At 35.3% G+C, this 15,121-nt stretch overlaps 3 protein-coding genes across 5 annotated transcripts in view; 2 read left to right on the forward strand and 1 right to left on the reverse strand.

The window, feature by feature from the left end:
* Positions 1 to 6,824: 6,824 nt before the first annotated feature.
* On the reverse strand, positions 6,825 to 8,211 carry LOC126370974 (mitochondrial inner membrane protein OXA1L). Its single transcript, XM_050016149.1, has one exon. The coding sequence runs from the start codon at positions 8,096 to 8,098 to the stop codon at positions 6,905 to 6,907; it is 1,194 nt and encodes a 397-aa protein (XP_049872106.1). The 5' UTR covers positions 8,099 to 8,211; the 3' UTR covers positions 6,825 to 6,904.
* A 149-nt stretch (positions 8,212 to 8,360) lies between these two features.
* LOC126370965 (U3 small nucleolar RNA-associated protein 15 homolog) lies at positions 8,361 to 10,538 on the forward strand. The gene is made up of 4 exons (XM_050016137.1): positions 8,361 to 8,642; positions 8,718 to 8,816; positions 8,894 to 9,076; positions 9,325 to 10,538. The coding sequence occupies exons 1-4, from the start codon at positions 8,541 to 8,543 to the stop codon at positions 10,513 to 10,515; spliced, it is 1,575 nt and encodes a 524-aa protein (XP_049872094.1). The 5' UTR covers positions 8,361 to 8,540; the 3' UTR covers positions 10,516 to 10,538.
* Positions 10,539 to 10,899: 361 nt separating this feature from the next.
* Positions 10,900 to 15,121, forward strand: part of LOC126370944 (DENN domain-containing protein Crag) — a 53,723-nt gene continuing 49,501 nt past the window's right edge. For all 3 annotated transcript variants that reach the window (XM_050016080.1, XM_050016082.1, XM_050016081.1), the window contains exons 1-2: positions 10,900 to 11,093; positions 11,322 to 11,483. In XM_050016080.1, coding sequence (XP_049872037.1) covers positions 11,357 to 11,483 — 127 coding nt within the window. In that variant the 5' untranslated portion in view covers positions 10,900 to 11,093; positions 11,322 to 11,356. The remainder of the gene's footprint in view (positions 11,094 to 11,321; positions 11,484 to 15,121) is intronic.

Genomic DNA, 15,121 nt, shown 5'->3' on the forward strand with positions numbered 1-15,121 from the left:
CACACACACACACACACACACACACACACACACACACTCGCACACTCGCACACACGCACACACACACACACATACATTTATAACTTATTGATGCAAATCCGGTATCAGGATTTGAGTGACTATCCACAGGACCACAGTGACTAAAAAGTAAATTAACATTCGTTTAGTACTAAACTTTCTTAAACAACAAAATCTGCTGCATACTCGAGTAGGTAAACTGGTTTGATATCAATATTGTCTTTCAATATCTGTTACGTTATAACGGGAAATATATTTCCTTGAATCGGAAGACATCGTTCTATTTTATTTCAGACTGTATTTGTTGCGACATAAATTTTCTAGAAAAAATATGAACATTATTTTATATTAATATTGAAATATATATTTTTCCTTATAAATACATTAGGGTACATTACGTATACATTAGGGTACTAACATGACTTATTATCACAACTAGGTAGGCAGAGCGTCGAAGCGTATATAGGTAAGTATCTATTTAGTAAATGGCGTGAATTAATTCTTGTATTATACTTGTAATTGGAATATAATTTGTAAAAGGGGAACAGGAATCAGGACCGTGTTGTAAATACGTATACTTATATTGAGTTAAGTAGAGCGTAAAAGTATGTTTGCTCAAATTAAAATGTTATGACTGTTCAAATAATGCAATATCGGTTGTGCAATGTCGTTACACGCCACGCTTGGGACGAGATGCGTTGCAGATCTTTTTACAGAGATTGGTTGTAAATTGGTTGTCTATTTGTTATACGACAGAATAGGCAAGATGATTGGACACCTAATAAGACACGACGAATTTATTAAAAACATCATAGAAGGAAAGCTAGAAGGAAGGAGAGGAAGGGGAAGACCAAGAAGAGCTTACATGGAACAGATTAAAGAAAACGTTAACGTCGTGTCTTATAGGGAAGTCAAGGAATTGGCCTTTGATAGACTGGAATGGAAAATGCTACACCGACAAGAGCGTGGCCTTTAAATTGATGATGATGATTTGTTATACGAGTTCGATGGTCTATTTAGTAAACGTTACTACAAGAAAACACATAAGAACAATACAAGATAGACAATTGTTATAGGCGACAGACCATAAGGTTCACCATATCCATCTTAAGACTTCATATCAACAGTAGCTGCTTTGCCTTTGATTACTGTGGCTATACCCGCCCTATTAGGGATTACGGGCGTAAGTTTATGTAGTCCAATTATACACCTACATATATAAAGTAGGTGAAACCTTTCCTTACAAACAAAATAATTACGGTCTGACGCCAATTTCCACAAGAATCACGCCCAATTTTTCTCCCACTCATCTCTGAGATGAAGACCGTTATTGGATCCCCAAACTAGCGTGGGCTTATAACTAGCTCCGTAATTGCATGGTAGCCTTAAACGTTCGCTTTTGTTCGAAATGCGCCGCAATACGGGTGAGATCAAATCTTCAGTGAGCCTTCTTGTGACATTTTTCTTTTACATCATTGATAGCATGGTTGGTACTCATACCTAGCTTTTTTAGCATAGGACAGAAGGCAATAACTTAAAATTAGTAAGATTATTTTCTATCATAAGTATTATTTTTATCTTTAAATACAGTCAGTAGCAGGAACAGCCTCCGTGGTCTAGTGGTTAGAGCGTAAGGCTCACGATCTGGAGGTCCGGGTTCGATTCCCGATGGGGACATTGTCGAAATCACTTTGTGAGACTGTCCTTTGTTTGGTAAGGACTTTTCAGGCTTGAATCACCTGATTGTCCGAAAAAGTAAGATGATTCCGTGCTTCGAAGGGCACGTTAAGCCGTTGGTCCCGGCTATTAGCCGTAAAAAACACCTCCACCAACCCGCATTGGAGCAGCGTGGTGGAGTATGCTCCATACCCCCTCCGGTTGATTGAGGGGAGGCCTGTGCCCAGCAGTGGGACGTATATAGGCTGTTTACGTACGTACGTACAGTCAGTAGGAACTGTGGGGTTAAAAAGGCCACATCAATAGGGAATTTCCAACTAGTCAAATCAGTTGACCTGTGACGTCATAGAAAAACGTGACAAAATGTCGCACTTATTATTTCATAGTTCTTTATTAAAATTCATATATAGGTAAGTTACAACAGGAAAAAGAAAACTTTTTGTCACCTTTAGATCTGTCTTTAATAAGTACCTAATCAGAATTTCATAATTTATCTTTGACCGCAGAAACTTCCCAATTAATCTAAAAAAGCAATATTCCAATTTGACATTTGCGCATACTTATAAAAATAAGTGTTCAATGCAAACAAATGTCAAATGTATAGGTATACAGAAAAAACTTAGGTGGGTAGTATCTGGAGGTCCGGGTTCGATTCCCGATGGGGACATGGTCGAAATCACTTTGTGAGACTGGCCTTTGTTTGGTAAGGACTTTTCAGGCTTGAATCACCTGATTGTCCGAAAAAGTAAGGTGACTCCGTGCTTCGGAGAGCACGTTAAGCCGTTGGTCCCGGCTATTAGCCGTAAAAACACCTTCACCAACCCGCAGTGGAGCAGCGTGGTGGACTACATGCTCCATACCCCCTCCGGTTGATTGAGGGGAGGCCTGTGCCCAGCAGTGGGACGTATATAGGCTGTTTATATATGTATGGGTATTACGCCCCTGACACACCGCTTTTTATTCCATTCTCATCTACATTATATAGTACTTATATAACTATTTCTTCTTCTTAGTACTCATTCACTAGGTAAGACTTCTTTCACCAAATACATGAAAATGTAACTTAAACAGGGGCTAAGTATATTGGAAAGCTCCGTAAATTCCCCGGTTTTGCCAATGTTATGTACAGCATCCAACCGGAAGCTTCCTATTTATTATTTCCGTGAACGACATCCGTTATTCGAACGCCATGCGTACATACTAGTGAATAACACAACACATAATTGGAGAGCACCATTTGTATTGTACCTACTCTATCACATATTGTTGTAATATAAAAATATATTATATCGATACACATTCTTGTAAGCAAGCGTTCAATCTATAAAGATTTACACAGTGTTTTATTAAGGCGTGTTTATTTTTGTTGTTGACACCGTCATTTATACCGGCGTGTTTAGTTTTATTGTTGACACCGTGTTTTATACCGACGTGTTTTATGTTGTTGACATCGTGTTTTTACCCGCGCGTTTACTTTTTTTGTTAACAAATGACTCGACACGGCTTTGCCAGGCTATTATTTTAAACCAATAAAAACTATCTTACATAATAAAAAACTAATTTTCTCCCTAGTAAAGCCATCCTTTCCGTATGCGGCTGCATATACTTACCCATGCATATATTGATCCATTTGAACTGATCAAATATTGTTTATCGGTCATTTTAGCCTATTTATATTCTCATCTCCAAAGGGTAAATGCACTTTAGCCACCCTGTCACTACGATGCTTTTAAATGGGCACCATCCCTTAACAGCTTATCGATATATATTTACATACCCTTTCAAAACCTGAAAGTAAAAGTCCCAGTCATAACGCGCACCTGGTAGGTATTATATAGGTTGTTATGTATCTCTGCAGGTACTCGATAATAGGCGTAGGTACCTACTTACTTATACATAGGTGAGTACCTTTTTTAATGAAAGGTCAACTTCGCTGGTGTGGACACCTAGTTCGCATGGAGTCTACTCGGTTGCCAAAGCAAGTTTTTTACTCTGAGCTTAGCTCAGGTAAACGCAAAACTGGAGGACAAAACCTGCGTTACATGGATGTCTTGACACGGCAACGGAATTAGTTGGCAATGTTTACTGGAGCCTATCAAGCACCTAAATCGAATATTTGCAGCTCTCGAAGGAAGCTCAAGATAAATAATGTGAGGAGTTTGCAGTAAATTAATTAATTACTGCTTTAAGCAGAGTTCAAGTCACGATTCCCTCAGGAATTAATAGGAGCTTCTCAGTCTACACGAGCTGTCTGAGATGTTTAAAGGCTTGAATCCTCTGGGTTTCGACGTATTTAGAGTTATAAATTAATACAAGGTTCAGTAGTTCTATAAGGATTCAGCATGAACTGAGCTAGGTTCCAATAGCATAATTCTAAATAAGTTTTTTACTCAAACATACAAATACACTCTATTGCACCAAAATAAAAAGAAATAATTACAAAAAGTCTATAGATATTCGTAGTCGTTTAGGACCGCAGTGCGTGAAGATTAATGCTCTTTTTTAAAAACCCCAAAACAATATATATAGAGGGCGCTGTTCTCACACATTTTCCTTCCTTCTAATTTCATGGATAACAGACATATAATTTTATTTATCTTTGTTTTTGGGTATAAATGATAACCCTTTTTTATTACACCCAGGCACAATACATCTTCCGCCCAATATTATTCTGATCAAAATAAAGAGAAGCAATGTAGGCAGCAACATAATTCTATACATAATAATGATCCAACAGTCAAGCAACAATTATTTTATGCTTCTGCCATTACATTGTATTTTGGAATCATTGTGTACCCGAATAATGAGCAATAGGTAATTATCACGCTGAAGCTGTAGCCTGGAAAGTTCTTTATTGGAATCGATCGAATCGGTCCACAGGGTAAAATTAAATTTAAGTAAATTATCTTCATTATCCGAACCCATTTCGGTCCGAAATTAGTTCTAAGTCAATTCGGGTTCGAAATGACTAAAGACCCTTAAACGGTATCTATAGTAGTATATTTACAAAAAAACTTTTTTGGTAGGTAAATTAGGTAAATGCAGTAGGTATTCAATATCGATACCCACTACAATATCGATTAGACATAGATTACCAAATCTCTAGTCTACCTCTACATTGGTAGGTATCAATCTGCAGGTATCAATGCAATCAATTTACCTACCTATGACGTGAAAAAATATTTCCCCTTCCGGGATAACTACTTCCTAAATGCCAAACACGTAAGGAGTGGTTATTCTTGAGCCACATTATTTTATAAATGGTAACAAAAAGCTAGGTAAAGATTGAATTGGGTACTTACCTACCTCCGACTATAAGTACCAATTGGGCCATAGTTGTGAACTTTTAGTCATCCCTAATTTAAGAGCCACGCTCTTGTCGGTGTAGCATTCTCCATTCTTCTCTATCGTAGGCCAATTCTCTCTCCTCCTTATGAGACATGACTTTCGCCTTCTCTTTAATCTGCTCCATGTAAGCTCTTCTTGTTCTTCCCCTTCCTCGCTTTCCTTGTAGCTTCCCCTCTATGATGTTTTTAATAAATTCGTCATGTGTTATTAATTAAAATATTTAAGTTTACCTAACCAAACATTACTAAAAGTTCAGGCGCTCACGTTATTCATAGTCACAATTTTGAATGTGTAACGTCTAAACATGGTGTAAACATTACTTATCTGTGTTACGAGTAAAAGTAGGTAGATGAAGTTAGCTTACCAACTTCCGCAGCGTTGTTTACTTGAGTTCCAAACTATAAGTTACGTGCAGCCAGCTTACTTCAAAATATATAAGCACGACGTAAGCTGTAGCCTTCCCCTTAGCTTCAAAATAAGTTGCGGTTTCAACTATTAGCTAAGTTATGGCCCAAGTTTCGAATCTCTCAGCCTAATTGAATTGAGACATTAGGAACCACTCTATAAATACCTAACACAAAACAATTAGGTTATTTATTTTTTATTTACCTATTAGATGGGTATTTTACAATTATAATAATCCACCGCAGGTTATCGGCGTCAAAGAAACTTAATACATGTAGAAAAATATTATAAGCAAGAAATATTTTATAAAAGCAGCAGTTTATAAATTAGTAGGTAACTAGCTACCTATTTACTTACCTACCTAAGAGCCTAAAGTAAGCAGTGACTATAAAGCGGTATAAAAATATATTCGCCAAATGAAATAGATTACTAATGGATGAAATAGCTACCTAGAGCTCAATAGAGTCAACCAAGAACTCTCGTTTCGTAAAGGTAATCAGGTAAGCAATGGACCATACACTACATGACCACAATGGCGACGAGCGTAAAACGCGTTTCTCTAATAGCTAAGGGCAACGGAAACTCTGACGATAGGTGGGCTCGGCTGAGCGCCTCTTTACAAAGGAATAAGGCGCTGAATTTTGGAAACAACTATATATGATAGTCATACAACCAATGGCGTTTCACGTCGGGATTATCGGCGCGAATATTCTGCTACACTTGCTACGAATACGGCGATGTTGTACCCTGTACGTTCGAGTCAGTGGGTAAACTAATATGGAACAAATATAGTTATGATATAGTTGGTACCTATGAGGAGAACGAGGATTAATTAATATTTCATGTATTTCAAGGCCTCCCCTCAAATTAGATGGAGAGGGTATGGAGCATACTAGAGTATGCTTAGCAGAATGTGTGTATGTATGTATGTATGTATGCAGTGTGTAGTGTCACTTCATATCCATACGCTACTCCACTGCGGGTTAGTAAGAGATGTTTTACAGCTAATAGCCAGGACCAACGGCTTCAGGCATAAGACTATGTTATGTTCTATATGTTTAGTTTTGTTTGTCTGCGGCAAATTGTAAGAAGTCACCAAAAACAACAACTGAACCTTGTCTTTTCAGCTGTAACAGTGACTATAAATAGGTATAATCAAAAAGAAGATAATTTTGATAACAAATAATTCCATAATTACTACAAATTATTTAGAAAATTGGTAAAAATAATTTTATAGTCCAAGTCACAATCAGTTGCTTGCTAGTAATATTAAAATGAATTTTGATTTTAGAATAGAATACTAATTTATGGCATTAATTGTAGTAAAAATGATTATTTATTACAAAAAAATAATTAAAATATTATTAAACTCAATATAATCTGATCAACATTTTATTATACTCAATATTAAACTACATAGTAATATTACACTAGGTATCTACAAAAGTTATAAAACCTATTTTGGTTTTGCTTGTACACTTGTCAATTTTGTGGGGTCATACTTATAGGTCTTCTGCAAGGGACCCTTCCCTGCTTTTGTGAAAATCAACTCATCAATCCTCTGTCTTTCGGCTAGCTCTTTGGAAATCTTCACATTTGTCCAGGAATCCTTTGCTCCTTCAATAAAACCCTTCTTCTTTATGGGTAAGGCATCAGGTGTGTGCGTCATCAATTTAGGAATCTTGAAGTACTCCCGAACACTAGGTATTTTGAGAAATCCGACTTGGATAAGGGAAATGAAGTTGCTCGAGCACCAGTAACAGAGGATGGCACCGGGGAAGTTGATTGTGAATGGCACCATGATGACGGGAATGGCCCGGAGGACGTACCTCATCACTTGCATATTTTGAGCATCCAGACGGCCCCCATCTACTCCCATTTCTATTGTCAACCACAGGGTGGCACTGGTAATGATTGGAAGGATGAAATATTGATCAGGCACAGTGAGGTCCATAAACCACCACATTCCACCATATGTCATACTTTCCACTGGACAGTTTGCCATCCCTCTCAGACCCATGAAAAAGGAAATGAACAGTGGAGCTTGAGCCAAAGGCACAATCATGTTTTTCAAAGGATTTAATCCATTCTCTTTCATGAAAAGCATCATTTCTTGAGCATAGCGGGCAGCTTCTAACTGATTGCCTGTCTGTCTAGCTTGTGTCATCTTTAACTGTAACATCTGCACTTCAGGGAGGTGGTTGTTCAGTTTTGCTGAATTACGCTGGGATATGATGACAAGTGGGAACATGGCAAGTCTTACAACCAATGTACCAATAACAATTGCTCCCCACCAGGGTACGTCCAGGGTTACGTGAAGGTACTCCAGTGCATTCTGAACGAGACCGACGGGACTCCAGCCGCCGAGTCCCAAGCTAGCAAATGTAGGTTCACCATTAGCTGCCAAAGTCTGAGCAGTCTCATTTATCTGGGCTAAAGTAGAGGGGTCTGGAACCGGTGGTGCTTCTGGTATGTTATCCACCAAAGAAGCTAGCTTACCTGCATCATTTCCACCAGTGGAAGCGAATCTTACAGGAGCAGCTGATGGATAGAGGTAGAAAATCTTAGCATTTCTAACCTCAAACTTCTCGCAGAAAAGGATCTGCTTAACGGCACTCCGGCACCCCTGACGACTTAGTAATTTGAACATTTTTAACAAGGTCACAAATTATAGGTGCCTGTTTATGTAAAAAATGTTTTAAAAGAGAAACAATTTCGTAATATTTATATTACGGCACATCTCCTGTTATGTCAAATATCAAATATGAAATGACAGTGACAGATTGATAAAAATGTTGCCATAATTTCATAAACTATTAAAGTTTGTCTATGACAAACAATTGTTGCATTGGCTGCAGTAGTGGTGGTGGGGGTGGGCTAGTGTTGTGGGTTGTGTTTCTTAATGCTTATTTTCTTATAATTTCTGAACGGTACTTCCAATATCAAAATTCTCAAACACGTGTTGTATATGTCAAATTTGCGAGTGATTTCAAAGTTTAGCTCGTGAAATATTATTTTTGTAACTTTCTAGGCATGAAAAATAAATAAATTACGTGTTTTCAAACAGTAGTAGGTGGAAATTGTAATCCAAAATGGCTCATATATCTTATCCATTCAAAAAAACTAACAAAACTTTGTATCAAAAACCAGCATCTATACTTACAGAAGATTCACTGTATTGGAAGAAATTAGGGGTATGTATTATAGAAATATTATTCTCGTGATTTGTACGAACGATAATTTGCTTATCTATTAATTTCTTCTTTCAGCTGCCGTACTTAGTGAAAGAGTTTGGTGCTATTGACTATTTAGATTTCAGTCCAGTTGAACCGTACTATTTTGCCGCAACATGCTCAGTGCGAGTGCAGGTAACTTTTAATTCCTTTGTTCAATTCATGATACTTTATAATAATATCAAAATGTAACACTACATTGTACTTTACAGATTTATGATCCAATAACAAAAGTTGTTGCAAAGAATATTTCTAAATTTGTGGAAGCGGCTTATGGTGCTACTTTTAGAACCGATGGACGTTTACTGGTAGCTGGAAGTGAAGAAGCAGTGGTCAAATTATTTGATGTTCAGTCTAAGAATGTTCTTAGAGTGTTTACAGGACACACAGGACCAGTAAGTGCTTGCTAATATATTTTCCAACTTCAATTAACTTGCACCACCTGAGGAGTCAAGAAAGCCACATTGAAACAATTCATCTAAAAAAGCAATGTTACTATTTCACATTTGTTGACATTATTACAAATTTGTTGTCTTTTACATGTGTAAATATCAAAATGTAATATTGCTTTTTAGATGAATTAATGACGCCTTTTTAGATCCAAGTCCATTTGCATTATTACATTTCCTTCCTATAATTTCAGGTCCACAGAACATTCTTCACAAAAGACCAAGTTAAAGTTCTCAGTTTGTCAGATGACAAATCAGTTTGCCTCTGGGATATTGCAACAGAAGAAAAGGTCGCCACTTTCTCTGAACACACAGACTATGTGAGAGCAGGAGCACCAAGCCCCATATCCCCAGATATAATTCTTTCAGGAGGATATGACCATGCAGTAAAACTTTATGACTGTAGATCTAATGAAACTGTTTTAACAGTAAATCATGGCAGTCCAGTTGAATCAACACTGTTCTTACCTTCCGGAGGCTTGTTCATCAGTGCAGGAGGAACAGAAATCAAAGTCTGGGATATATTCAATGGAGGAAAGCTACTTGCCAACATTTCACAACATCATAAAACTGTAACAACACTCCGTCTTGCAAGCAACAATAGCAGGCTAATGTCAGCATCTTTAGACAGACATGTTAAAATTTACGACATATCTAGTTTCAAGGTTGTTCACAATATTGACTTCCCCAATGCAGTACTGAGCATGGCAATTTCAGAACATGATGATGTCTTGGCTGTCGGTATGGTGGATGGTGTTATTTCAATAAGAAAAAGAGAACAACCAAGTCATCACACTGGAGAAAAGCAAGGACTATTCAAATTTGCACCAGACCATGTTGAAGTTGGCACAACTACAGTAGATACAGTTGTATCAAAACAAAAAGCTGTAATAGAACCAGAATGTGATAAACTACTGAGAAAAAGTGAATTTAGCAAAGCATTGGCTACAGTGCTTAAAGCTGTTGTAGCAACAAAGCATCCAGAAAAAACGGCTGCTGTTATTCAAGAAATGTTACGCAGGAAAATTCTTCACATTGCAATGGTTGGATTGGATGAACAGAAAATAGGAGCATTACTAAAATTCTTTATTAAAAATCTTGGTGAAACTAGATTTACAAGAACAGTCATTGATGCTGCCAATGTCTTTGTAGATGTTTTTGATGCTCAAGTTAAATTATTTTCAGAACAAAACTTGTGGTTGTATAAGTCTTTGCAGAAAGAGTTAAGAGAAGAAATAGAAGTATGTAAGAAAGTCAGTGAACTTGAAGGAGCTATTAGTCTGTTACTAGCTGGAGCTCAAGTTGATACAAGTAGCACTTTAGAATCAAATGAACCTTTAATACCTTCAACTAAAGCGCAGAAGGAAATTGTTATTGATGTATGAATAAAAAATATAAAATATTTTGATTTATTTATTTTAATTCTAGTTTGAAATTGTTTTATTAGAAAATAATTAGTAATGCAGTTGTGTTTACTTTTGATAATAGTAACATTATACATCAATGCCTTTGCCCCTTGTACCCAAATAAGAAAAATCGATTACTAATTAGGTTTTTGAAGAACTATAATCTTCAGTTCATACTTTTCAACAGTTAAATCATTTTTTGTAGACTTAAAGCGCAAATTTTTGTGTAATAAAAATATCCTCAGATACGGCTGTTTGGACTAGTTTCCATGTCTTTTTCATCAAAAAAGAAACAAAGATTATCTATGGGTAGTTTCCCTTCTATAAAAAAATATAATATTTTGTCTATGGATGATTGTCAAAAATGACGGGCATGACGTTCGTAGCGGACGTTTTTGTAAAAATTGTGTAAACTGTGGACTGATTATTTCGTAGTGATTGTGCAGAAAAATATATTTTGGATTAATAATGTATATTGCATTATACTGAAACGTGTCGTTGGCAATAAACGATGGATAACTCATCTACGATTATCTTGTTATCTATAGCAATAATTCGTAAGTTCACTTCAAAGGTTTCATGTTATTGTCGTTTAACTTCAGTTTTTCGTGATACAAAATCAGTTTTACTTATGGCAAACAGTTATCTAAGTATTTAAACAGATATAAATTAAAGATATAAGGCAAACGTGCCGTTTTTGGTTAAACAGGTTATGTTTTTTTTGTGTTGAGTGCCATTTGTTTTTGAGTGACCATGAGTTTGGTAATAAAAATTATTTTATTCAGGTACTTCCACATATAAATAAGAAAGTTTTGTCAAAATGGATGAGAGGAGGGTGGCGGATTATTTTGTGGTAGCTGGCTTGCCTGAGAAACCAGAACTATTGGATGATTCAGACTCAGGACACCTAAAAGGATACACTTGTAAGGCACCTATCACAGATATTGGTAAGTAAAAGTTATTATTACATTAGAATTAAATAAAAAAAATCATACAACACTCTACTAACAACTTTAGTTAAAGAAATTGCTGAGAAATCTTATTGGATTTTCTCCTATTAAATACAATACAATACAAATATGTATACTTTATTGCACACAACATACAAAACAAGTTTTACACACATGGACGAAAGATACATGGATTAAAGTCAAAAAATTAAAGACAAATGATTTCATAATAGTTTAAATGACATGTTGTTATTTTTTTTTCAATAAAGCTACCAAATACAGCTTGTTTACTCCAGAAGGACACCAACAAAGGAAGTCTGTAACTTATAATGTAAATACTGCAGATATTTAGTTCATGCTTTATGACAGTGTTTGGTCACAGATCACATGGAATAGTTTAGCATAATTGATCTAGTGTTTGCATCCTCCAAGCTGTATATATCTTATTGTTATTTAATATGCACAGCGAGTAGCAGTCTGCTTGGCAAGTGTTATTTTTATAAGAATCTAATTGTCTTGCGTTTCTGAGTACTTCCTTATTGTAAACATTTGCTAGAGGTGTTATTGGACTTTGACATAATATAGCTGAAGGTATAATGTTACTTTATCTACTTAATTGTTCATTGCTATCCCTATATCCTTTGTAACAATGTTTTGTTTACAAAAAAAAATACTTTGGCTTAAACATTTTAAAATAAACATATAGGTAACCTTTCCTTTTCGACCGATATGAAAATGACGGATATAACTTAAAATAATATTAGGCGGTGTCTGCAGGAATCGGGGCCAATATTCAATTAGATGTGAATTAAAATCAAAATACGAAATTTATTTCAAACTACCTGCATTTCTTTCCTTAAAAAACACTAGTAGGGATATAGGTAGGTAGGTAAGTAAATAATAAAAAAGAAAAGTACAGATTTAATCATTTTTTTACAAAAAAATAATTATCAGCATAGACCTGGCGTATTTCTCATGGGGTATTTCTCATGAATTTAGAATCATAAAACTTGGCAAACTAATCGCGACCTATTTTGATGCAAGAAGACAATAGTTTTTCCACAGTAAAGTCGAAAGTCTCATAAACCTCATTGCATGAGTCGGACTTGCACTTGAACAGCTTTTTTATTTCAAGTCTCTTAATAGCTGATAGTAACTTTTTATTTCAATTCTTTTAATAGCTGATAGTAACATAACATAAGCTATTGGGTTAGTCAGAGGTACGTCACTCATCTTGCGAATGACTATGCATACCTCACCAATCTTACTGTTAAACTTTAACAGGTGGTGAGCCGTATGTACTACAACTGTATTAGTGGAAACTGCACGTAAGATTAATTCATAGCTCATTGGTGCAAGTTTCATAACGGGATTCCTACAGGCGCATCCCGTTTGAGAAGCAAGCCTATGTACCACAGAACCATGGACTATATGTATATGCCAGCAATTGAGCAATGCATTACATTTTTCCAATAAATTCAAGACGAACATTTTCCTAAAAAATGTTACTTTATATACATAATTATCACACAATTTTTCAATATTTTATCAATAGTTCTAATTAACATAACAACACATCATTATTTATACTTCTACATTATGTCCTTGGAGAGTATGGAGAGTTAAGCTAAATAAAGAAATTGCATGAACAATAAAAAAAGTACACAATTTTATATTTTATGATTCTTATAATCAAAGTAAAATTTGTAGTTTTTTTATAGTTGTTTCTTCAACGGATTTCATGAAATAAGTATCTACAAATTAGTTCTTTTGGATTGTAATGTAGATTTTTATCCCTAGTCATAATTATTTACTATTGTAAAAATACCTTATATAAGTATATAGTCGATCATATGCTAGGAATGCATTAGTAATTGCTCAATAAAACCCTACACCTATGCCAGGAAGGCTGTGGCAGGCTCAAATTACAGAAACTGATATTGCATTACTTAAGTTATGAACACATGATTGCTTGCCACTATTGGTTTAGTAATGATATTTATGTGTTTGTTTGTGTACGGATTTCATTTATTACTTAGTACTTCAAATTGAATACTTTGCTCATTTATTTGTCTGTAGGTGTAGGTAGATATGTTTACCTTTGAATGAACAGTTTTAAGACAGTAAGTAAACAGTAACTTAGTAAAAAAGGTGAATGCATGGGATTAACTGTCTGGGAAATGATATTAGGCAGCCAAATTACTAAATTCAATAACAATATTTTATGTTTTTTTAAAGAACATGCAGGACCGAGGATTTTCTTGCAGCTTCTTTTCCCCGGCTATACATACAGGTTGTGAGAAGCTGCAGTAGTTTTAGGCGGGTGAGACGTTCGTTATGTAAAAATGACTATTCAAAATGTAGGTAACTATGTTACCTACGATAATGTTAACTAAGATATTTTTAAAAACAATCAACTATAGGTCAATAAACATTAAAGATGTCTGCAAAAGACACAGCTTTATTTTGAAAAGTAGTAAACAACTCAATACCTATTCTACCTGACCTAAGATAGGTTTTATCTCTTATGAATGCACCTATATTATTTGTTCTTTGTTTAATTGTAGAGTGCTACCCCTTACTATCTTGAATTGAGATTTTTTTATTTAATTTATAACTTATGTTGTTTTGACATCGTAAAACTTATATCGCATTATTTACGTAAAAAACGAAGACTAAACATAATACCAGGATTAAAATATAATCCGCGCCACGGTATCTAGTCTACGGATATTAATGGAACTACCTAATTTCTATGCAGAATTTGTAACACTAGCGCCGCGACCGCGGGACTTATTTCGTGGCGCGGACTATATTTTAAAACTGGTAAAAACTAGTACTATCTTTATTAGTCTTCGTTTTGTAATAAGGCTGCAATAGGTACCTATTTATTTTTGTACGAAATTGTATTTCAACTTTTATGATGAGTTGAAGATTCATCGCTATCCCCATAAGGAAAGAACACATTTTTTTTGTGAAAGTCCTAATACAGGTACAATCTGCAGAAGGACTGATTAGGGTCGTATCTTGTCGTGTACACGCAACCGGTTTGTCCACAAAGTTCGCAATAAGATCACTATACTTGTCTCGAAAACTTGTCTCATAATGCACTAAATCACTGTTTTCCGGCCATCGAGCTGAAGTATTAAAATATGGTCTTGTGGTAGATTTTCGATGACATTTTTTCCTCAAAATTAATCAAGCTATTTTATTAAGAAGATAAGATGTACTAAAAAGTAACTTGTTTATATTTTTTTAGTACCTTAACTATATTATATTATTATTTTGTGAAACCATTATGAACAATACTAGATTGATGAATGTGGAGGAAGCAAGAGAAGTGTGTCAGGATCGAAGTAAATGGAATTCCATAGTCTCTGCTTATCCGCGGTGGGAAATAGGCGTGAGTGTATGTATGAATAATACATAAACATAAAGAGCCTATATACGTCCCACTGCTGAGCACAGGCCTACCCTCAACACAAACAACAACAATAAACAAAAAACATTGATTAACAATATTTATAATATTATGTTTGGATGTCTAAAGCATTCCACTCGGAACACCTAGTCTGTGCACCTGCACGAATAGGTATTTTATGAAACAAGTTTAATTTTATATAAAAACATTAATA

The sequence above is a fragment of the Pectinophora gossypiella genome, chromosome 11 (genome assembly GCF_024362695.1).
Source record: "Pectinophora gossypiella chromosome 11, ilPecGoss1.1, whole genome shotgun sequence".
NCBI classification, from domain to species: domain Eukaryota; kingdom Metazoa; phylum Arthropoda; class Insecta; order Lepidoptera; family Gelechiidae; genus Pectinophora; species Pectinophora gossypiella.